General features: G+C 35.6%; 1 protein-coding gene across 5 annotated transcripts in view; it reads left to right on the top strand.

Annotated features, from left to right (window-relative positions):
* Vps16B (Vacuolar protein sorting 16B) overlaps window positions 1–26,580 on the top strand; it is a 289,159-nt gene that overhangs the window by 8,964 nt on the left and 253,615 nt on the right. For all 5 annotated transcript variants that reach the window (XM_090399626.1, XM_090399624.1, XM_090399627.1 and 2 more), the window contains exon 3: window positions 6,340–6,409. In XM_090399626.1, the coding sequence (XP_090255752.1) occupies window positions 6,340–6,409 (70 nt within the window). The remainder of the gene's footprint in view (window positions 1–6,339; window positions 6,410–26,580) is intronic.

Below are 26,580 nucleotides of genomic sequence, written 5' to 3'. Positions count from 1 at the left end.
AATTTCTCAATAAAGGTAAAAACCGATTCTGAGTAGTAACCCTTCCCTTAATGCATAGCATTATACATATCCATAAGGATATGTGCTTTGCATTATTGGATACTAAGGCAAGTAATGTGAAATCATTAGATTCTATATGAGTTGCCTCAGTCCTGAAAATACTTCAGGCACAAAGTTTCTTTGCTTACACTTGGATAAAGGATTAAACCAAGTGTATAATTTATTGGTATCTTTAATTTATAGTATAACCAAGTGAAAAAAACTTCCAACAACTTTCTCTAATCCAGAGTAATTTAATAATATGATGTGACACTTTTTGGCAAGTCGTATATGAAAATATGACTTTTACGCTACTTCAACCTTAGTATCACCTCTGAGTCTGGCTCCCACTGAAGAGACTTCAATGAAGGTCAAAACTAGTCTGGGTAGTGACCTTCCCATAATGCATACCATTATACATACCCATCAGGATATGTGCTTTGCATTATGGGATACTATAGCAAGTGATGTGAAGTCATTAGTTTCTATATATATATATACCTACCCATAAGGATATGTGCTTTGCATTATGGGATACTAAGGCAAGTGATGTGAAGTCATTAGCTTCTATATACGAATTGCCCCAGTCCTGAAAATAGTTCAGGACTGGGGATTTAAATAGGCTGGAATTGTGGGCATAAGATAACGGATGTCAGTTCAATGTCATGCACTTTGGCATGATTAGTATCTTGGAGTGTTAGTAGATAAGATGTTGAAATTCAGGGATCATGAGCAAAGATTGCAAATACAACTCAAAAGATGATTGCAATGTTGAAACAGTAAAGATAAGGATATCATTTTGCCTCTTTACAAAGCCTTGATAAGACCTCACTTGGATTATTGTGCACAGGTCTGGTCTCCTTGTTTTTGTTGTGAATCTGATGAAATGGAGATATATATATAGAGAGTGCAAAGGAAAGTCTCTTAAAAATAATATCAGGATTGTGGAATACTGCTTATAAAGACAGATTGAGAATTTGTAGACTGCAGAAACTATCAAATATGAGAAAGGCAGTTGATATGATTGAGACTTAGACTTCTGAAAGGGTCATAGAGGATTTCAGTTGATGGAATATTTTATTTTATGGAGGATGGGGAGTGGACATGAGGGCATCCTTGGAAGATGAGAATGAATGCCACTAAGAAGGGGGTGAGAGTTTTCATTTTTCTCTCATAGAGTGGTGCGTAATTGGAATAGATTGTCATTGGATGCTTTGTGAGCAAGCAATGAATTTAAGAACAAGTATGATAGCTGGTGTGTGTAGCATGTAGCCTCCCTCAGTGAGTCCCTGACTCTCTGGAATCTCTCTTGATAATAATAATATGGTTGGGGGGGGGAAGCATTGGTTAGGGAGGATCTTGTAGCTCAGGAAATTTGAGTACTGGAAGGTTTGTCAAATTAAAAAGAGAAATGGAATATATTGTTATCAACATAACTCTCGATAGGATTCGTTGTTAGTGAGAGAAGATAAATTGTATATGTGTGTGTGTGTGTATATATATATAAGAGACAGAGTGTGGGACAAAATTAGAGAACTGCACTGGTGAGTAACACTAAAAAAAATTAAGCTACCCACCTTTAATTTTCTTAAAGGTGAATAGTAGGTGGCACTTTTGGTAACAAACACAGTATTGATGCAAGCAAGAATATAATTATATATTGGGTTTTATCCTTTATCCAAGTGTAAGCAAACAAAGTTTGCACCTTAAGTACTTTCAGGACTAGGGCAACTCGTGGTAAAGGTGGTATAAGTTCTCATCACTTGCCTTAGTATCTCCCATAATGCAAAGCACATCTCCTTGCGGACATGTATAATTCTGGTTTCGACCTTTATTGAGGTCTCATCAGTGGGAGCCAGACCCAGAGGTGGTGATACTAAGGTGGAAGTAATGGAGAAGTCATATTTACCTATACGAGTTGCCAAAAGGTATCACACACTATTATTAAAATTCTCTGGATTAGAGATAAGTTTATGGAAGTTTTTTCACTTGGCTACTAACTTTGTTTGCTTACACTTGGATAAAGGATAAAACCCAGTATATAATTAGTAACATAGCCAAGTGAAAAAACTTCCATAAAAGCAAAAATACAATCACACCATTTGTAGATTTTCAACTGCCAACCCATGGTTCAAAATGCTGAACTGTTGTGCATGTGTTTGTAACTTGAACTTGAATGAGAACTCTTTAAGTACTTATGTGAACTGTGCTGTGCATTTTAAATGTTTTCCTCCTCTTCTACATTCTGTCTTATATCTCACTAACCAATTAATAATTGTAATGAATGAGCCCCTTTCTTGCATTTATAATAGAATACAACAGTAGTACTTGTGTTCTGTTACAAAACTCGCACACAAAGTTCATGTTACATTGGAATTATAAATAGCGTGTTCACGATTACTTTGAATAATAATGTAGTAGTTATATGTGACAAGTGAAAATTATGCCAGTTGAAGTGCTACCAATGCAGTAATTTGTCTATAGCAAATAATAACTCCAATTATCAAGAACTGAATGAGTTTCATGACATTTCTGACTGAAAATACCAAGTATTGACATCAAACACTGCATTCAAAATGATCAAGAAAATAATAGTTGTATACATTTTCTCAAGATGAAATGTGGTACACTCCAGTGTGTTCTTTCCTCAGAGGAAAATATCATTTCCAAATTGATTCTGAATAATTCACCTCAGATTATATTTGATATTATTATTATTATTAAGAGTGACCTCCAGGGAGTCAGAGACTCATCATGGGAGGCCATATTCTACACACACACACCAGCTATCATACTTATTCTTGAATTCATTCATTCTGCTTGCACTCAAAACATCCAGTTGCAATTCATTCCAATCACACACCACCCTATGAGAGAAAAACTAGCCTCCTTCACCCCCTTCTTAGCAACCTTCATTCTCAACTTCCAAGGATGCCCTCTCGTCCGTTCCCCACCCTCCATAAATTGAAAAATTCCATCAATTGAAACACCGTATAATCCTTTCAGAAGTTTGTAAGTCTCAATCATATCTCCCCTCTTTCTCCTGTTTGCTAGTGTGTGCAGTCTACAAATTCTCAATCTCTCTTCATAATCAGTATTTCACAATCCTGATATCATTTTTAACACTCTCCTTTGTACTCTCTCCAATATATCAGAATCACAACGGAAACCAGGAGAACAGACCTGCGCACAATAGTCCAAGTGAGTTCTTATCAAGGCCTTGTAAAGAGGCAAAATAGCATCCTTATCTTTACATCTGAACGTCGTTTCAGCATTGCAATTATCTTTTGAGTTGTATTTGCAATCTTTTCTACATGGTCCCTGAACTTCAACTTCCTATCTGTTAGCACTCCAAGATCCCTAGCTTCATTAGTTTCTTTTAGCCTAATCCCACCAATATAATACAACATTGGATATCTAATCACGCCGAAGTGAATGACTTCACATTTAGTGACATTGAACTGACACCCATTTTCCCATACATATCTTTACATTAATTTGACATACCCACAATTCCAGCCTATTCAAATCATTCTGCAAGTACTGCATATCGGCAGCATTTCTGATTACCCTACCTATCTTTTGCATCTCAGCAAATAGCTGTATGTCGTTTGTCAAATCCTTCCCAATATCATTAATGTACAGATTGAATAATAATGAACCAAGCACTGATTCTTGTAGTACAGCACTTGTTATTTTTTATTTATTTTTTTATTAATCTTTGTACTGGTTATGGGTAGTACTACCCTTACATCTTGTCCAGAAGTGATATAGGCCTAAGCCTTTACAAGTGTTTAACCCTATGCATGTTCTAATTACCAGTCTCTGGTAGCCACGCCATGCCACCAGTGTGTCCTGTAGGGCCCTCAAGGAAAGAACATTTATATCCTTCTGCGTAAGCCCAAGCTGTTTTAAGTCCTTATAGCTATCCACACTCCATACGTCATGTAAAGAGATGGTGGTGCTGGTAAACCTCTGAGTTGACCCATACTCCTCCCGTATCTTACTAACTAGATCTTGGTTATTCTTATAATAGTTTACTTTATAATTATGGCTATAGGCTAATGGGTGCCCTGTTCCAACCACCTGGGCATCAACTACCCAAATGTCATCATCTCTTTTAATCACTAAGTCTGGCTTACGCAAACCCTCGGAGGTCGTATAACGTGGTTCCACTGTGGTCTCCCAACCTTTGTTCTTAAAGTGGTTGCTCAGAATGGAGACACACTGTCATGCCTCTGCACGCAGACCACATGGGTGTGGAAGCAACACTGGGCTATATGAGACAATGTCTCACTGTAGTGGCAGCCAGCCCTACAATTGGAGTCATCACTACCCTATCGAGCTGTGCAGGCTCAAGTAGGCTGGCCATTGATCCTCATCCTGAAAAGGTCAATATACTCGAACCCAGGGAGGAGGGTGGCACCAGATACGACTCTTTTAAAGGAGCACCATCTACAGAACAGTGCAGCAGAGATACCCATCTCTGGTGTTCTGCAGGTGCTGACTCAATTAGGGTACCTTGATAATGGGACCAGCCTTTAGCCCGCCTAAAGTCTTCTTGTATTAATGGGCTATAGAAACCCTCTCTGCAGATAGGGGAAGAAGATAGTTCTAACTTCGCGATTCTGGACAGTCACAGGCGTGGGATCAGCCATCTAAGTGATGGAACCCCGAGTCCACCGTCCTTCACCCTCATGTGGAAATAGGCAGTACGGGTGTCAGGCAGCACCTGGAGCCATTATCTCACAGCTGAACGGATAGCCCTGTCCATTCGGGACAGTACTTAGATATATGTCCTACCAAGCACCAACTTGTGGTAAAAAGCAAGGTAGGAGATAGTGAGAAAGAAGAAACAGTCTTTGCTGGGGCTTGAGAGGAGCATTCCTCATCTCAGCTTCTAGGATAGAAAGGACAGAAGACCTTCCCTTTGGGGTGAACATGATACCGAGGTATCTCCACTCTTCCAGGATGGTCAAAGCATGCAACTGCCTCCCATGCAGGGAAAACTGTATAGTCTCAACCTTAAGCTTCTTGTCATGACCAGAGGGGACAAGAGCTAAAGAGCAGGACTTCTCTACATTAATAGAAAGGCCTCGAATAGAGAAAAAGTCAACTGTCCGGTCAAGGAGTTTCTGCAAGCCTACCTTAGTAGAGGCTACAAGAATAAGATCGTCCGAACACCCTGCACTGCAGGAATAGAAGTCGCATGGGACCCTGTAGTAATAGTGATGGATCTACCCAAGTATGGCTCCATTACATAGGAAAGGAGGGGTTCTAGACATCCAGCAATAGACAGCGCTCGAAGGAGAGCAGGAAGGGAGATGCTATCAAAGGCCTTTTGGAGGTCCAGCAATGCCATATATAGAGGCTTAAAGTGGCGTCAGGAATCAGAAGAGAAGATATATGTTCTCGACATAGCCGTCCGAAGGGACAAAAGCTCTCTGTCTCTAATCATGCTGTATATGTTGCTGAAGATGTATAAAGTCTGATGCATGGCTTGAAGTTTCTTTCTTTGGAATGAAGATAGTTCTTGAACCATGTGCTTTATTGGAAAGGAGAATGTCCAATAAGTCGAAGAATCTTCAACGGCACCTTCCGAAGCCTAGCTGCAGGAAAGCCATCAGGTCCGGAAGTGGAGAAATTGGATGGAAGAGCTGTTTTGATCTCCTTGATGGTGACATGCTGGTATATTTGAAGGTCAGGAATGGACCTCAATATCATAGGTTGGTCATCATCAGGTAAGTGTGGAGGTGGAGCAGAAAACACTGTACTCCAGAATTTAACAAAATCATCTTGTAAGTGTGCTAGAGGTGGCGGGGAAGCACTGTCAAGCACCTTAAATCTTGCAGACTCACATTCCCCATATACCACGTTTTGATATCTGTTAGTCAGCCATCTTATCCATGCTAATATTCTGTAACCCAAACCCATTTTCTCCAATTTATGCAACAGTCTACCATGCAGTATTCTGTCAAAAGCTTTAGCAAAATCCAAAAGTATCATGGTGTATCCATTCCCTTAGTTCAATGGTAACATTGTTATAGAATGTGCACAAGTTGCTAAAACATGACTTTCCCTTAGAAAACCAATATTTCCAAAATCTTCACCACCACTCCTGAGATACTAATTGGTTGATAGTTGGATACATTGCTTTAAGATAAGTTGATTAGTTGATAAGTGATAGGTAAGATAATAAATGCATTAGTTTTAAAATTATAAAACTTTATGTTTCTGTATAAAACTGTTCTGAGTAAAATAATAGTTATGGATTAAATCATATTGCTCATGCCATTTCAGCATGGCAGCAGATGACTCGTATTGGCATGAATCTGAACAGAAAGGATATAACTTTGATGATGATGAACAGGTAAATTAAAATTTATTTTATCTAGGTGACTATTGCAATTCATATATTCTTTGATTTTAATATTTAATGATCTTGCAATAGATTGGAGAGGTTGATATTAATTGGGGGAGGACAGATGTATGAAGGTACTAAGCTGAAGAAATTAGATATGTATGCATAGTCTAGAAATTATGAACAGTTTTATGATTAAGGATCAAAAACTTGAAAGTAACAAGAGATACTACCCAAAAATATTTTAGTGGAAACTTGAAAAAAATGATCTTTTGTTGTGTTTCTGAAGTTTGCATTAGTGTTATAATAGGAATCTTTAAATTAAAGATATCAAGAAATATATACAGTCATACCCCGAAGTTATGCGGTAGGTGGGACCAACAAAAAGTGCATAAGTCGAATTCGTGTAACTCGGATATAATTTTGCATACAAACATACAAAATATTAGTTAATTGGGACCAATGGTTTACATAAACACCTATATTTTTTAAGAAATATAATCATAATTGTAGTTTTTTGTACATAAAAAAAAGAAAGTTATTTCAATGTCAATGAGTACATAAAATCTAATAGATTCGTGTGACGGCATAATATCTTTTTTTCTTCGCACAAAATTTCTTCGTAGCAAGCTAATGATTTTTTTATTCCTTGCCTTGTGGCTACAATTCGTTCCTCGTTAGAATCTATGTCCTTCAAAATCTGTAAATCTTTCTTTTATGATTGTTCTTACTGTGGATTCCTGTAGATCAAACTTCTTTGCTAGCTCACAAATTTTCATTCCGCCTTCAAAATCCTTAATAATGTTGATTTTTGTTTCCAAAGTCAATGTTTTTCTTTTCTTGCTAGCTGTAGAAGAATCGGACTTGCTTCTTTTGGACGACTTTATTATTTTTTATGTGATAAAATTTTTATCAAGAACATAACATTAAACAATCGCAAGGTTTGCAGACTATAAAAATCGTGTATGAATGGAGACCGTACGAAACACATCAGTGCTTGTTCACAGCATATGCGACACTGGCAAATGCAGCCAGTGCCAGAAAGATACAACTAGTAGTGAGGCATGAAGCGGGACAGGAATACGTACATATATGAAACCGTGTAACTCCGGATTCACATAAGTTGGGGTATGACTGTACTTGATTTAATCCTTTATCCAATTGTAAGCAAACAAAGTTTGCACCTGAAGTATTTTCAGGACTGGGGCAATTCGTATATAGAAGCAAATGACTTCACATCACTTAGTATCCCATAATGCAAAGCACGTACCTTGCAGATGCGTATAATGCATAGCATTATATATAAAGCATGTATCCTTGCTGATGTGTATAATGCTATGCATTATACACATCTGCAAGGCTACGTGCTTTGCATTATGGGATACTAAGGTAAGTGATGTGAAGTCATTAGCTTCTATATACGAATTGCCCCAGTCCTGAAAATACTTCAGACCCAAACTTTGCTTGCACTTGCATAAAAGGATTAAACCAAGTATATAGTTTCTTGGTATCTTTAATTTATAGTATAACCAAAGGGTCAGGGGTGCTTAAGGTTCAAAGCTGTATAACTGAGAGGAGACCTCCACATAGCCTTTAAAGGAATGCAGAGAACCGACCAGGGCTTCTGACCAAGTGGAAAACGAAAAACTTCCAACAATAACTTTGCAACCATTTTAGGAGGAAAAGGAAAATTGTTTGACTAATTTGAAAAGCAATATTTTAGTGCCATGTGCCTTTAAGAGTAAAAAGTAATATAGTTCATCATATAGTATATATTTTACAATTACATTATTTTTATTTCATGTTTCTTGTACAGGTTGCTGGTTATACAGTTTTTGTAGTTGGTTAAAAAACTAAATCTCGAGCAGTGTGCAAATGATATATAAAATAGAAATTTGGGTAGAACCTTCTCCATAATGCAGTTGATAATGACAGAAGCCTTTGGTTAGAAAGAGCTAGGTTCAATTTGTGTCATAGTACATGCAAGTAACATGCTTGTTTCTCTGGAGGTGGAGGGGAGTGATTTCCTATTAGATGACTGCCAAAATGAATTTCAATTGCCTTTCTCAATCCTTAAACATAAACTATAATTGAAACTGTATTTGGTCTATTTTTGATTTTCATGGAATTTCCATTACAAAAAAATAACTATCTGATAGGCAGCGTGAGCTACTATTTAGAGGACAAAATGTCCCCAGGAATGTCTTGTATTCACAGCACTGTGTAAACATGCAACCTGTCTTGACATGTATACATGTCAAGATTACCAATGGGTGTGAAGTGCATATTAAAATTTCAGTACAATCTAAATATCATGGATACAAAGTACATGAGAGGTGATTTATTTCATCTACAATGATGTAGTTAATCTTCCAGAGTTCATTCAAGAAACAGCCAATAGTTGATTCCTTGACTGAGTCTAAGCAAAAAAAAAAAAAAATTTATCAACATGGACCCAATATCTAACTGGTATGAAGTATTTATATCTTAAAACTTATAATTTGAAAAAATGAACACTAATAAGACTCTTATTGGTTACAAGACCCTACTTCCATTCTATGTCTCCATAGTTTGATAGCTCTCACATTAATTACTCACCCTAAACCTATTAAGCTAATGTAACTACTATAGTCTTATCAATCTTCTTTGCACCAGACTGTTCAAGGAAAGCATGTTTTGTCCACAACCCTGCCCTCTTACTGAATAATTGCTACTGTTGTTAGTTGCAATTCTTCTGCTGTCAGCAGTAATACTCCTCCCCTGTCCTTTTCTCTCTGTCCTCAATGAAAATACATTCTCCTTACATTATGTCTTTGTATTATCCTCTGTTAACCAATTCCCGCTAATGTTAATAAGTTTTGGGCTAAATTGAACTAATACTAAAATTTCCTTATCCCTATTCCTGACATTTGTTTACATAAATTACAATATCTTATTTATCCCATAATTACCTTTGCATCTTGTGATGACTGTCACATTCAGATTTCATACCTGAAAAACTATGTTCAGTTTTTTTTTAAATTTTTTGAGCCTTTCCATCTTAATAGACGTTGTCTCAAGGGTACTAGCACACATTCTCACCTATATTCCCATTCCATCCCATCCGATCATTGAACATCAGCAGATGCTGTGTGGACACACACCATCTCTCCATCTCATTTATGGTCTACCCCTTCCTCTTTTTCCAGGAACCTTACCTTCTCTTACTGTTTTGAAAGTCCTCCTTTCATCTCAGTGTGTTCAAAGTATTACGACTTTCTTCTGTCAGTATCCTTAAGGAGCCTTAAAGTTCTACTGATCCTTTTTAACACCATCCATTTGTCTGCCTTTTGATATATGATATTCTCAACAGCCTTCTGCTACACTACATCTCAAAAGTAGCCATTATTTTCCTATCAGATTTCTTTACAAGTCTCACATCCACAAGTTGCTGTTGAAAAAACAGCTGCATCCAGAATTCTCGACTTTGTTCTTATGGAGATAGATCCATCCTGCCAGATTTTAGGTGAGTCTCTGACTGTTGTTTTAGCTATTCCTAGTCTTCTTCTTCTGAACGGCAATTCTTCACATTAATAATGGATTCCAGGTATTCGAACTTGCTGCATTCCTCAATTCGTTCTCCATTAAGGTACACTTGTTTCCCAGGAACCTCCCTATCCTTCCCAGTCCTTTCGGAACCTATAATCTTTGTCTTGCTAAGATTGAGCTGAAATCTCTTCTTACTGATCTCATTAACTTTGTCAAGGATTTGTCTTAATTCTTCCTTGTGATTACAAAGGAGTACTGTATCATCAACATATTTCTATCTAATGGCATGCATTTAATAAATTGGTAGTCCCGAAAAATTTTTAAATAAATAATCATCATCATCAAATTCCTGCCATGTACCCTCAAGGGGTGTACAGGATATGATAGTACTACATGAAAAAAATTACATCATTATTACTAACTTTAATCTACAATTTTCCTCCAAATCAGTCTGTTACTTGTCAAGACTCCGACATTATCAGATCTTATATTTCTATCGTCTAAAGCACGTTGTACCTTATCAATCCACCTATATCTTGGTCTTCCTCTGGGTCGTTTTGCTGCCAACCTGGCAGAGAATACTTGTTTTGCTAATCTTTCTTCACCCATTCTGTTTAAGTGACCATACCATGTGAGATTAGCTGCTAACGCATTCCTGGATGCTGACAATGTCAAGTTCTTTCCTAACATCCTCGTTTTTAATATGATATTACCATTGATGCCATCTGTTCACACCTATAATCTTTCTCAGGACTCTCATATCTCCCGTCTCTAGTCTTTGGTCAAGTGTTTTACTTCTGACCCAGCTCTCAGATCCATAAGTTAAAACTGGTTTGAACACTGTCTTGTACACAGCTAATTTAGTGTTCCGACTAATTTCTCTCTCATTCCATATGAATTTATTCAATTGACTTCCTACCATTCCAGCTTTGCTGATTCTGTTGTCTATTTCTATATTTAATTTACCATCTTCACTAAAAATCGTGCCTGAGTAGCTGAAATGTTTTACTTGTTCCACAGGTTCTCCATTAACAACACAGTTGACATTTTCAATGATTCTGCCTATTTTCATTGTCTTTGTCTTTTTATTGCTGACCTTCATACCATGTTGATTACAACAATTATTCAGTTTAGTCAGAGAATCTTGCAGACTTGTAGCGGATTTATTTAGAAGTATAACATCATCCGCATAAAGCAAAGAGCACATTAACATCTCCAAATTTTGATATCATGTTTAATACCAGTTTCCTTCATAATGTGATCCATATAGATAATGAATAACAGAGAGGATAATGTACATCCTTGTCTCACACCAGATTTAACATTAAACCATCTTCCTGTACTTCCTTCAATACTAACTGCTGACTTACAACTCAAATAAAGACTAAGTATTGCTTGATATAATGCCCCATTGACACCATATAACTGTAGTGTATTGAATAGCTTCTCTCTTGGCACCTTGTCATATGCCTTTTCCAAATCGACAAAACTTAAATACATATCTTTGTTATATTCCCATGCTTTCTCGACTATTTGTCGCAAAGTGAAGATGTGATCATGACTGCCTCTATTTGGCCTGAATCCAGCTTGTTCTTCACCAAGCATTTCTTCCACAATTCTTCTCAACCATTTCTCAAATATACTTGCATATATCTTACCAGGAACACTCAGTAGAGAAATACCTCTGTATATTGCACATTGTTTAGCTTTCTTACATATGTTTCTGTATTCTCTATGAGTACGAACTGACTTATTTGCCAGGAACTTTTGATATGCTTTCTTCTTTTCTTTTGCTGCCTCTTTAACTTCCTCTGTCCACCATGGATTTCTGATTTTTCTATCCTTACAGACAGCCTCACCACATGCCTCTCTGGCTGAATCAATCAGGGTTTTCTTCATGGCTTGCCACTAAATCTCCAAGGTTTGATTCCTATTCTCAAACTTTCTTGAATAACGCTTGTGTATTTTAGTCTACAGTTCACATCTGAGCGCTGCTCAACATTTATTCGCTTTAAAACTTTCTTACATGTTTTCTTTTCAATATGAAATTTAATTTTATCTTGCTCAAGACTAAATGGTAATCATTTCCAATTTCAAATCCTCTGTACACTCTAGTGTCCTGCACCAGTGAGAAAATATCACTATCAATAATAATAATATAGTCAATGAGACTTTTTTTATTCCTTGCCTCTTCTCTCCATGTGAATTTGTGCACATTTTTATGTTGGAGCATTATGTTAGTAATAACCAGTCCATGTTCTGAGGTAAGGTATATTCAGTTCCCAATTCAGCAACAACTAACATCATAATCAGGGTAGACTATTTTTTAAGAGTAATATGAGCATGTTAATAATTAGTCTGCTTTTCTTATTTTTAATAATTAGGACTTTTCTTATTCCTTGCCTCTTCTCTCCATGTGAATTTGTGTACATTTTTATGTTGGAACATTATAGTAATAACCAGTCCATGTCCTGAGCAGAAATCCAACAGGTATTTGCCATTATTATTAGCTTTGCTCTTTTCTTAAAATTTTCCCAAAATATTTTTGTATATCTGATGATCATTTCCTACTCTGCTATTTAGATCTCCAACATGGACCAACTTTTTCCTTTTCATTGTGTCAGTTGCTTTTTCTGAAGCCTCAAAAAATTCCTCCACTTCTACCTTAGGAGAATCTTCTGTGGGAAACCATAGGCATAAATAAGTCTCATTGTCCACTTCCCCATTCTCATATTTGCCCATATCACTCTACTTGAGACTGCCTGCCATTCCAGAAGATTAGCCTTGGATTTAGTGTTGAATACTATGACTCTTCCTCCTTTTCCTTGATTGCCATTGCCTGAATATAACATTTTGTTTTTATTACTCAGAAAGATCTCACCAGTTTTTGCCTTTTTTGTTTCAGTCACCATTATGTCAATCTGGTACTTATCCAATTCCTCAGCTAGCTCCATTTCTTTGCCATTCAGGCTTCTTATGTTGATAGTACCAATCTTGAACTCTGGTGATGCTGATGTGAAGTGGGTTTTTAGATTTGTTCCAGTAGCCAACTTTTTGCTGTTTGCCCTGGTTCCCTGGCAGAAGTTGAAATTAAGTCCATAATTTTCACTTAGCTTCAACGTCTCTTCTAGTAGGTTTTGAAGATCTTTTTTATTTTCAGCTATCAGTACTGTATCATCTGCATATCTTAAGTTGTTTATATTCCTGCCTCCTATGCTGACTCCTTTAAATCCTTCTAATTGCTGGAAGATATTTTCAGTATAGAGGTTAAAATATAGGAGAAAGAACACAGCCTTGTCTGACACCCTTCTTTACTGGAAATTCCTCTGAGATGTCTCCTGATATTTTTGTTGAGGCAGTTTGCTCCCAATATAGATTTATTGGTAATCTGGTATCTTTACCATCTACTCCTAAATTTCTAATGCATTTGATTAGTTGTTCATGTGGTATATTGTCAAAGGCCTTTGTGTAGGCAATAAAACATAAGTAGACTTCTTTCTGCTTCTCCAGATATCTTTCTGTAATAGTTCTAATGTTGAAGAGCCCTTTGTCGTGACGGCTCCTTCTGTCGTGTTCTAAATCTATCTAGTTTCAAGTCACTTTTATGAATAATACAACTAATTACGAAATGATCACCGATCCAAAAGTAGGGAAATTTATATTTATACTGCGCCACCCTATTCTTAGATTAGTCTATATAAATAGTAGGATCAGTTCTAAATTAAGTTAACAGTCATCTCATTAGGCCGAATCATTTATTATCATTTTTACTTGGGGTTCCCGCAAGATTCGAATGTTTATGAACGGTGCAATAATAAGGAATTCAGGCAAACACAATATCTAGATCAACAAAATAAAACATTTAATATATGATATGGTTAACAAAATACAAGAACTCTATTTTGAAATGGAACTATACAATTAACTTAACACATCTTCTTAGGTCACTGATGCTAATTCAATGTTCTAACTTTCATATACTATTCACAGTCTCAAAAACACAAATCTTCTTATCTCAAGTTAATATAACAATTTCACATTTTATTCAGTCTTCACAAATCTTTCAGCTCAATGTTTATATTCACAGCAGGCAATAAACTACGTAAGCTATATTCCAAGTAAATATATTCCCGGACCTTGAGCATCGGAGGTATATTACAGTTAATGCTAGAATAGAGAAACTTATACAACTACTCTTACCAGACAAATTCTTCAATACATCAAATTATTGAGAGAGCACTTATGAATTAACTTAATTAACATTAGCGGAACACACATAACAAATATTCTCCATAGTTTAAACTGTATTACTGTAAGTCGCACTTCACTATTCCAAACAACAGTAATTAGGTACTAATATCTTTTCCTGTTCACTTTTCTCCAAGTAATCAATATAACCTTTTCCTAGGGCAACATAGAATTTAATCGTAATCCAGATTAACTAGAACTAATCAGAATTTTCGCATTGACTGTCCAGTTTCCTTTTATCTGATTACGGTATCAACCTTTCTTCATAACAACAGCAGTTTTCGCTTATAACATTAAACTTTATGTTTCACTACTTATAGGTTCACTTCCGAACACTATACTCATAAATCTCTGCCCTGAGGATTATATAATCTGGGTTCCGCAAAACTCTCTCCTCCTTCTTAATAATAATTCTTCTCTATATCCCCCTTCTCTATGACCTTCACTCTTCTCTATATATCTCTCTATCTGACCTTCACTCCCACCTTACGTTCGAACGCCACGCTCTACTCCACTCGTGGTTGTTTACGCGTGCGTCTCCATGACAACAGACTGCACGTAAACATTTCGCTAATGTAATGTATGGTCTATTATTATTCATGAGTGATTACATAACATTAAATATTTCACAAAATAAAACAACAGAATATTTAAGCTACTTCTTTAACTTTTTGATTACGTATACAGTTAAATATAAATTAACACTTTACGTTACACCACATATATTTAGTTACACAAAATTCTAAACATATTATTATTTTATAAACTAATAATAGGTCAAGTTTTGAATAAATATTTAATTAGTAATTCTTAATTAAGGGAAAATAAACAATTTTATATAAACCATGATTAATATTTAATAAGCAATGTTAAATGTGAATGAAAAATAATAAATTACATAACATAGCTTCATTCACAATTTAACACCTTCTCTAGTTCCTTTATTTTCCTGGAAACCAGATTGTGTTTCATTAATTTCCATTTTGATTTTATGTTTATTTCTTTCTAGGATGATATATAACATAACTTTTGCTATCTGACTAATCAGACTGATTGTTCTGTATTCTTCACATTTGATTGTCTTCGATTTTTTAGGTATTGGTAGGAACGTCGAATGCTTAAAATCTTTTGGTAGGTGTTCAGTTTCATATATTTTGTTACATATGTCAGCCAGTGATCTTATAGCCTTATCATCTAAAGCAGTGCTTCCCAAACTTCTGGATGTCAGGGCCCCCTTTGCAAAAATTAAAATATTTCACGGCTCCCTCGAAAAAAAAATTGTAATAGAGAGATGTATTATTATAATATTTATTGTATTTATATTCAATACAAAACATGCACAGTGAATATTGCAAAAATCATATGAATATATTACGTTTTTTGCCTCTTACCGTTTGGTTTCTGAAGACAATGCGGGCTGTTCTGGTAAAATAAGAAATACTGTCCTTTTTTTTTTTTGAGTCTGTTTCTGCTTCTTCTAATTGTTTGCAGGATTTTTTTATATTTTTTATCAGCCACTTATCCATCTCAGGGTTAAATTTTTTAACATAGAATGGATCAAATAATATCACCATTTACCGATACTGGCACACCACAGACTGATAACATGAAATGAGTGAATATTACCTGAATAATAAGGGATTCTCGGACCAGGAACATTTTTCTCTTGTGTGTCTTTTCTCCCTTTACGGTAATTAAGCCTAACGCGAAACAGACAGCAAAGGCAGGTTATTAAAACGTGCATATGATTGGTGCGGTATTAACAAACGATTGCGCAACCGAAAGATAAAAGCATAGCTGGCAATTGAGTTGAAATGCTAACTCTCTTCAACCGAATTCCATATGTGAAACTGCCATAACATTCATTATATATATATATATATATATATATATTACTCAGTTTTAACACTTGTACAAATTTTAACACGTTTGGTTGAATTTTATTTTATTGCTGCCTTGAGAAATCGAACTCTCACACATCTAATTAATAACAATAGTTTTTAGTTAGATACTGTGTTTGCCCATGCAACATATGGTTTTGTTTCAGTCTATACAGCATAGTTTCTGTATGAGGGGGACATGTGATTCATTAATTAGTGTGTTTTTATCCCAGTTGTCTCTAATTGCACTATTTGTTGAGAAATATATTACACAGACTGCTCATACCTTATTCACTGGCATAATAAAAGTACTTGTTTTTATTGCCTCTGCAGTATAGTGGCTGTTAGGGAGGGCATGTTGTTTACCACTGCAAGCGAGTTACTATCTCCCCACACGAACTTGTTTAAGCTTTTTTTTCATGTGTGAAGTATATGCGAAACTTTTATTGGTAACAGAAAACTAGCTCGGATGACAGTTCTGAAGTTTTGAAAGGTCAAGGGATTTTATCCTAAATATCTCTTCTGAAAACTTTAGAACAGTGTTTCTCAACCTGTGGTCTGCAACGATGGGACAGGGTAGTAGACTTAAATAAATAATTTTTTTTTAATTATTCAAACAAAACAAATTAAAATTGAACAAGTAAAAATTATTGAAATAAAATGGATACTTAAAAACACCAACAAATAGCAGCAGAATGATGAGTAATAAAAGAAGGGTGAAGTGAACGACAATATGGTTTTATTGCTTCCACCTTCCCTTGCTGTTTTGTCAGATTTAAAGTAACCATATGTTATACACATTTCGACCAATCATTTGTTGTTTATTGATTTTTATTATTGAAGGTTTTCCTCCTTTGATCAAGGCTCAGTATACAGGGTGTTCGGGATAAATTTGACAGTTTCGTAAGGAAAAAGAAAATCTTCTTTGTATCTATTAAATTTAATGAATTGACAAAAAAACATTACAGGCAGAGTTAATTACAATACTATCAACAAGATTTACTCAAAATAACCACCATTAGCATCGATCACAGCTTCAATTCTGCTTCGGAACCTCGAACAAGCTGATGCCACAGTCTCCCTGGGAAGGGCCGCAAAAACTGTTTTAATTTTATCCATTAACTGGGCTTTTGTATTACTGGAAGTGCGATTGGTGTCTTTTTCAACTGCGCCCCATACAAAATAATCCATGGGGTTAAGGTCTGGGGAGTTTGGAGACCAAACATTTGGACTGGTGAAGTCGTAGAAATTTTCAGACAACCATTTTTGACTTTTCCCAGAGGTGTGGCAAGGGGCCGAATCCTGCTGCCATACATACGGCCTACCATTGGCTACCCTTGTTATCCAGGGCTTGACTACAGTTAGCAACTCCACGAACAAAGCCCGAATTCCAATGCCAGGGTTCTTCAACACCTGTTCCTGCAGATTTGCGAGGAATTCTGCTGTACGAACGCAATCAGATCGTCTGCTAGGGATCTTTCTTCTTGCTACATCCTCGTAGTCACCATTGCAAGTCTCTAGTTCATGCCTGATTGTTTTTACTGTATTCAGGGAGCATTGGGCAGCAGTCGTAATATCCTTATTTTGATGGCGGGCACGAATCATCATGATACAAGTTATTCTCTTCCATGATTCAGGTGGGTTCCAGCTATCCATCCTTTCTGACATCTTGTATATGAATGAAGAAGGGTCCAAACTTTTAAATGAAGAGAAGTGTGTGTTAATACATGTAACTTACGGAAAAATATAATTAATTATAAATATGTCAAATTTATCCCGAACACCCTGTATCTTCAGAAGTGCTAAGTGATACTTGGACAAAGTGTGTCATTAGTTAACCCCAGTATTTATATATCTTTTAGAAACGTTTTTTAATAATGGAAAAGTGGCTTAGAACTAGGACTTAGAAAAGAAAATGAAACATGTGATGCTAACCTTAATTGTGATTCATGTGTTGTAACAGGGAGTAAATCATACTATTAAAGTAGAAGAAACAAGCAGTTCAAAGAAAAAATACAATACGAAATATAACAGTTCATATTTGGAATTCGAGTTTACTTAGTGTGGAGATGAAAGTGAACAGAAACCTCAGTGTGTTTTGTGTTATGAAGTGTTGTTGAACGAGTGCATGAAATCTGCGAAACTCGGACGACATTTAGAAACTAAAAATAAGCCATTTGAATTTTTTCAGTTAATGCTTAGGTACATTAAATCATGGGAAAGATATAGTTTCGGCCATGAGTTCGATTAATAGCATGGTACTGGAAGCATCCTATCTCTTTAGTTTGCACATAGCGAAAAACAGGGAACCCTCATTTTATCAGGGAAAATTTACTTCCACCAGCTATAAAAGATGTGGTAAAAACTATGTTTGTCAACAAGTTACTAAAAGATGTTGATTTCATTCCTCTTTGAAATGACACTGTTGGTCCAGAATTAATGATATGGTAAGTGACGTAGAATCTCAGTTAATCGAAAGAGTTAAGAAAAGCCGTTATTATGTGTTACAAATAGATGAGACTACTGATGTTACAAATGATGCGCAGTTAATATGCTATGTAAGATATTAGCATGATAACAACATTCATGATGATATTCTGTTTTGTAGAACTTTGTCATCCTGAACAACTGGAGAAGAAATATTTCACACTCTCAATAATTATATAATACACAAAAGGATTCAGTGAGAAAAATGTATGGGCTTCTGTTCGAATGGAGCTCGCACCCTTAGAGGCAGGCATAGTGGGGTGGTTTCTAAGGTCAAGGAAGTAGCTCCAGATATGAATTCACTATATTGTTTTATACATAGCGAAGCATTAGCCTCCAAAGGAATGCCACCAGAATTTAAAACTATGCTATACAATGATGTAAAGCCAGTTAATTTTATTAAGGCTTAACCATTAAATAACAGGTTATTTTCGGTACTCTACAATAAAATGGGCAGTGAATATATACAACTTTTGCTTCATTCTGAAATTCGCTGACTATCCAGGGAAAAAGTACTAACAAGGTTATTTCAATTAAGGCACGAAGTTTTATTGTTTGTAAATTCTGATTTTGTATCACTTCTTGTTGATGAAGCATGGTTATCAACACTATCCCATCTTTACAATGAAATGGGCAGTGAATATATACAACTTTTGCTTCATTCTGAAATTCGCTGACTATCCAGGGAAAAAGTACTAACAAGGTTATTTCAATTAAGGCACGAAGTTTTATTGTTTGTAAATTCTGATTTTGCATCACTTCTTGTTGATGAAGCATGGTTATCAACACTATCCCATCTTTCAGACATTTTTTTGAAATTAAATTAAGTAAATCTCTCCCTTCAGGGAAATTCTTCAACTGTTCTTGATACCTACTACAAAATAAAGACATTTGAGAAAAAACTGGCGTTATAGATTAGTTATGTAAAAGACAGACAATTTGCACCTTTTCTTAGTGGAAAATGATATTTTTGTTGATTCTGAGTTTCTGGAAAGGGTTTGTGACCACCTCAAAACTCTAAAACAGAATTTTGAAACATATTTTCCGAATAACTTTTATAAAAAATTTCTGTTGGTTCGTGATCCACTTCAGGCTTAAAGTCATGAGAACGACTTTTTGTCATCGAAAAAAGAAGAGTTAATTGAGCTTTCAAGTAACATCATCATCAAATTCCTGCCATGTACCCTCAAGGGATGTACAGGATATGATAGTACTACATGAAAATAAATTACATCATTACTGACTTCCTATCTACAATTTTCCTCCAAATCAGTCTGTTACATGTCAAGACTCCAACATTATCAGATCTTATATTTCTATCGTCTAAGTCACTTTGGACCGTATCGATCCACCTATATCTTGGTCTTCCTCTGGGTTGTTTTGCTGCCAACCTGGCAGAGAAAACACTTGTTTTGCTAATCTTTCTTCGCCCATTCTGTTTAAGTGACCATACCACCTGAGATGAGCTCTGCTAATGCATTCCTGGATGCTGACAATGTCAAGTTCTTTCCTAATATCCTCATTTTTAATATGATATTGCCATTGATGCCATCTGTTCACGCCTCTAATCTTTCTCAGGACTCTCATATCTGCGGTCTCTAGTCTTTGGTCAAGTGTTTTACTTCTGACCCAGCTCTCAGATCGATAAGTTAAAACTGGTTTGAACACTGTCTTGTATACAGCTAATTTAGTGTTCCGACTAATTTCTCTCTTATTCCATATGAATTTATTCAATTGACTTCCCACCATACTAGCTTTGCTGATTCTGTAGTCTATTTCTATATTTAATACACCATCTTCACTAAAAATCGTGCCTAAATAGCTGAAATGTTTTACTTGTTCCACAGGTTCTCCATTAACAACACAGTTGACATTTTCAATGATTCTGCCTATTTTCATTGTCTTTGTCTTTTTTATTGCTGACCTTCATACCATATCTATTACAACAGTTATTCGATTTAGTCAGATAATCTTGCAGACTTGTAGTGGATTTATTTAGAAGTATAACATCATCCGCATAAAGCAAAGAGCTGTCATTAACATGTCCAAATTTTGATATCATGTTTAATACCAGTTTCCTTCATAATATGATCCATATAGATAATGAATAACAGAGAGGATAATGTACATCCTTGTCTCACACCAGATTTAATATTAAACCATCTTCCTGTACTTCCTTCATTACTAACTGCTGATTTACAACTCAAATAAAGACTAAGTATTGCTTGATATAATGCCCCATTGACACCATATAACTGTAGCATATTGAATAGGCACCTTCTCATATGCCTTTTCCAAATCGAAAAACTTAAATACATATCTTTGTTATATTCCCATGCTTTCTCGACTATTTGTCGTAAAGTGAAGATCTGATCCTGACAGCCTCTATTTGGCCTTAATTTAGCTTGTTCTTCACCAAGCTTTTCTTCCACATTTCTTCTGAACCGTTTCTCAAGTATACTCGCATAGATCTTGCCAGGAACACTCAGTAGGGAAATACCTCTGTAATTCTCACATTCAGTTTTATTTCCCTTTTTATATATTGGTACTATGAGAGCTCTACTCCAATCATCAGGAATTCGTCCCTCTGTCCAGGCTTTCAGAACTATGCAGTGTGGCCACTGTAAGACTTATACCACCATACTTCAGCATTTCTGGTCAAATATATGGACCAGAATATCTGGTTGAAAATGTGGAAAGGCAGCAGGAGTATCATCTACTCCTGCTGCCTTTCCACATTTCAAGCCTTTGATGGCTTTTTCTACCTCAAGTATGGATATGTATTCCTGACTGCATGCCTGTTCTGTGTTTTTTACCACTATGCTGTCATCACTGCTTGTTTCATTTAGCAGTTTTTCAAAGTAATTACTCCATACTTCAAGGATATCTTTTTCTCTCTTTTTCATGTCACCTTTATCATCTCTAAATTCTTTTACTGCACTCTTTCCTCCATTCCTAAGCTTCTTCAACAACCTCCAGAATATTTTGCCACCTTCTTGATATTTATTTTCTATATTCTTGGCAAAGTCCTCCCATGACTTTTGTTAGCTAGTTTTACACAGTGCTTAGCATTCTTGCATTTGTCTCTGTGTTCTCTAAGAGAACAAGCTGACTTATTTACCAGGAACTTTTGATATGCTTTCTTCTTTTCTTTTACTGCCTCTTTAACTTCCTGTGTCCACCATGGAGTTCTAATTTTTCTATCCCTCCATACAACTTCACCACATGCCTCTCTTGCTGAATCAATCAGGGCTTTCTTCAAGGCTTGCTACTGAATCTCTAAGGTTTGATTCCTGTTCTCAAAATCTTATATTTTTTCTTCAGTAATCTTTGTGTATTTTAGTCTACAGTTCACATCTGAGAGCTGCCCAACTTTTATTTGCTTTCAAACTTTCTTACATGTTATTCTTTTCAATATGAAATTCAATTTTATCCTGCTCAATACTAAATAGTGATCACTTCCAATTTCAAATCCTCTGTACACTCTGGTGTCCTGCACCAGGGAGAAAACATCACTATCAACAATAACATAGTCAATGAGACTTTTCTTATTCTTTGCCTCTTCTCTCCACGTGAATTTGTGCACATTTTTATGTTGGAACATGGTGTTAGTAATAACCAGTCCATGTCCTGAGCAGAAATCCAACAGATATTTGCCATCATTATTAGCTTTGCTCTTTTCTCCAAATTTTCCCAAAATATTTTTGTATGTCTCACAATCATTTCCTACTCTGCTATTTAGATCCCCAACAAGGACCAATTTTTCATTGTGTCAATTGCTTTTTCTGAAGCCTCAAAAAATTCCTCCACTTCTACCTTAGTAGAACCTTCTGTGGGACAATAGGCACAAATAAGTCTCATTGTCCAGTTTCCCATTCTCATATTTGCCCACATTACTCTACTTGAGACTGACTGCCATTCAAGAAGATTAGCCTCGTATTTTGTGTTGTATACTATGTCTACTCCTTCTTTTCCTTGATTGTCATTGCCTGAATATAACATTTTTTATTTATTGCTCAGGAAGATCTCACCAGTTTTGGTCTTTTTTGTTTCAATTACCCCTATTATGTCGATCTGGTAGTTATCTAATTCCTCAGCTAGCTCCATTTCTTTGCCATCGAGGCCTCTTATGTTGATAATACCGATCTTTGACTCTGGTGATGTTGAGTTGGGGTGTGTTTTCAGATTTGTTCCAGTAGCTGACTTTTCGTTGTTCGCCCTGGTTCCCTGGCGAAAACAACAGGGGGGTCATGTTTAACCGGGCGATGCCCCAGCCAGCATGAAATTTTGTCATGTTGTACCATCATTTTTTATTTTGGTTTAACCAATAAGAATACAATTTAGTTGACTAAATCCCAAATTGCTAGCCCATCCACGTTCATTCAGTATCCAAGTAGATACCCAACAGGGTGCACCACGAGAAGGTGGGGATTGGACATTAGGTCAGAAGCCCTGGTCGGTTCTCCACATTCCTTTAAAGGCTATGTGGAGGTCTCCTCTCAGTTATACAGCTTTGAGGTTGCTCAAAAAAGGCAGAAAGTTTTGAAAAGGAATTATAGATGATAAAGGTGACATGCTTTGAAGTAACAGTGGGCTTAAAATGCAATTCAATGATCTTGGTTTGGCTCGATTCTGAATCTCGCCATCAGTGAGAAGTGAATTTCCCAAATTATCTGAAGAAGCATTGAAAATTGTCATGCTGTTTTCTACAACCTATCTTTGTGAGAAAGGATTTTCATCACTCCTTCAAATAAAAACAAAATACAGAAATCTTCATAATGTGTGTGTATGTGTGTGATGATCTTTGACTAAAGTTGACCAATATTTAGCCAGATATCCAGCAACTCTGCAAGGACTAAGAAGCTCAACTATTTCATTAAAAGTAAGTAATAACATAATTATATCATATTATTTATTTGTTTAATAAAAATTAAAACTTTGTTTGATGATGATACACTTTTAATCGTTTACTTGCAATTTAATTATGTTTCCATATATATTCAAAACATGCTTTTAAATTATTATGTTATAAATGGCACAGTTTTTCCCAAATGTTGGTAATCCCCATATAGTTTTTTTAAAAAAATTACCTAACTTATTGCTCCTTAGAATTGTTTCAGGCATTTTACTGGTCCTTGGGCTTAGAAAGGTTGAGAAATGCTGTCTTAGAACATTAAAATTAAAGCATAAATTTACTTGAAGAATTAAAAATAGGTACCAACAACATATGTGCTACTGTAAAAAAAAAGGGTGGGAGGACTTATATTGACATAATTGTATTATTGAAATCAAGTCTGAAATGTAAATTAAAGATGCCAAGAAGTTATATTCTTGGTTTCATCCTTTACCCAAGTGTAAGCAAACAAATAATAAATTTAGTTTAATCCTTCATCCAAGTGTGAGCAAACAAAGTTTGTGCCTGAAAGTATCTTCAGGACCCCAGTCCTCAAGATACTTTCAGGCACTTTCAGCTGATACTTTCAACTCCTTGCAAAGGTGAACTTTGCAAGGAGTTGCCCTGATGTTGTACCACCTTACCCCAGTCCTGAAGATACTTTCAGGTGCAAACTTTGTTTGCTCACACTTGGATAAAGGATTAAACTAAATTTATTATAGTCTAACCAAGTGAAAAATAAACTTTCAGTAAGCAAACAAAGTTTGTGCATGAAGTCACTTCATGACTAGGCTACTTGTATATAGAGGCTAATGATTTTACATCAATTGCCTTAGAAGTCTGAAATAGATCTGATGCTGCCAAAGAACTATAAGGTAGTATATTCTAGCAGATAGTGATCTGAAAAAGTTATGTGCAGTTATAGTATTCAATATTAAACACAAAAATAAACTTCTAGTCTCAAGTAGAATAATATAGTCAAATTTCAAAATAGGAAATTGAATAATCTGTGCCTGTGATTTCACAGTTTTTACTAAGAAAGAAGCAAAATAATTTTTTAGATTATTAGAGAAGGTAGCTGACTTAACAAGAATATCTGGTTCCTTGTTGTAGATTAAACAACAGAACAGAAAATAAATACCAGATATATATATATATATATATATATATATAAATGTTTTGAGAAAAGGTCAAAGCTAATCATAATGGTATCAGAACATGAAACTAGTCATTGCTAAAACTATGTACTGTCATAAAGATGGACTTAAATTCACCTAGAGAGCACACAAAAAATAAGTCTTATTGACCTGGTTATTACTAATAGTGATTTGTTTGCATTGGTTCTGGAACTGAGTTATGCAGGGGATTGGAAATAGGAAGTGATCACGATTTACTTTTGAGGATGAAAATAAAGTTTTAAAAAGAATCAGAGTTGATCTGCTTTCAGAGATAAATTGTAGACTCAAATATACAAATATTATTTTGATTGGGGTGGGGGGAGATGAAAGAGTTCAAAAACAAGAACTAATTCATTAAGACTCAGTGGCAAAATATGAGGAAAACATTGATTGATTTAGCCAGGGACGTTTGCAGTGAAGTTTTGCAAGAATAAAAAATTTTAAAATCCATAGTGGATTCAGAAATGAAATGCAAATCAGAAAAAAGAAGAAATCATCTCAAAAGTTCTTGGCAAGTAAGTTAGGCAGATCTCAAAGAGAGAATACAGAGGAAAATGTAGATCTGTGCTGTTTAAGAATGTAAGAAGGCTGTTTGCAAAAGTAACTGAAAACATGATAAACACTTTGGTAAGAAGATAGAAAATAAATATTATAAAGGTGGTGAAATGTTCTGGAGGTTATAAAAAGATAATAAAAATGGAGGAAAGAGTGTACTATAAAAGGAATCAGAGATATGATTTGATATAAAAATTGAAGATGAAAATATTCAAGATATTCTGGATGGCTGAAATAATTACCTAGAAAGATTGTTAAATGAAACAAGCAGTGACAGAACATTGCTATGAAATAATCAGGAGGAATGTCAGGAGTACATATCAATACTTGAGGTTTAATCTGAAATATTGAAAAGGATAGATCAGAAGTGATAAAATACAGAAGTATATAAGTAATAATTTTACTTTATTTTAATATTTTATTAAAATAAAAACACGGTCAAATTTCAAATTCTTGGCGTTCTGATTAAGATATTATTATTTCCCAAGACCTCATGGAGTCAAAGACTCATCTGGGAGGTCCTTTTATCACACACACATCTCATCATACCATGTCTTAAACACACTCAGACTCCTTGCAGACACCACACTCTCAGGCAAGGCATTCCAATCATTCACAACTCTGCACAAAAAAAAAAACCTGCCTCTCAATCCCCTACTCACACCCTCTTTATACAGTTTCCAGGGATGACCTCTGGTTCTCCCCTGATCTCCCACTATTCTCTGTAGAACTTCTCCACCATTGATCTTATAACAACCCCTTACCAACTTGTAGGTCTCTATCACATCTCCCTTCTTCCTTCTCTCCACCAGACTTGCAAATTACATCTTCACAATCTTTCCTCATACTCAACATTCCAGTGGTCAGAAACTACCTTAGTCAGTCGCCTTTGGACCCTTTCCAACATCTTTTCATCCTTCTGAAAACCCAGTGACTAAATCTGGGCACAATAGTCCATGTGTGGCCTAATCAAAGCCTTATACAATGGAACAAGAATCTCCCTACTTCTACATGTCAGTGTCCTCCGCATCATTCCCAGAATTCTTTGTGTTGTCTTCACAATTTTGGCGATGTGTCCCCTAAATTTTAGATCCTTATCCACTATCACCCCCAGATCTCTTATTTCCTCTACCTCCAACAATATATTCTCACCAAGCATAATTTCTGCATCCCATCTTTGTTTTCCAAATTTTAAAACCTTACATTTTGCAACATTGAACTCACATCCCCATTTACTTGCCCAATTACTCAATTTATTCAAGTCTTCTTGCAAGGCCACAACATCTTCACTACTCTTTATGGTTCGTCCCAACTTTGCATCATCTGCAAACAACTGAATATCTTCGTTCAAATCTTTGCCAATATCATTAATATACAAGTTAAATAGTAATGGCCCTAAAACAGCCCCCT

Source organism: Typopeltis vanoorti, chromosome 10 (assembly GCF_054136105.1).
Source record: "Typopeltis vanoorti isolate ZY-2024b chromosome 10, IOZ_Tvanoo_1.0, whole genome shotgun sequence".
NCBI lineage: Eukaryota > Metazoa > Arthropoda > Arachnida > Uropygi > Thelyphonidae > Typopeltis > Typopeltis vanoorti.
This window is presented reverse-complemented; position numbering and strand designations above follow the sequence as displayed.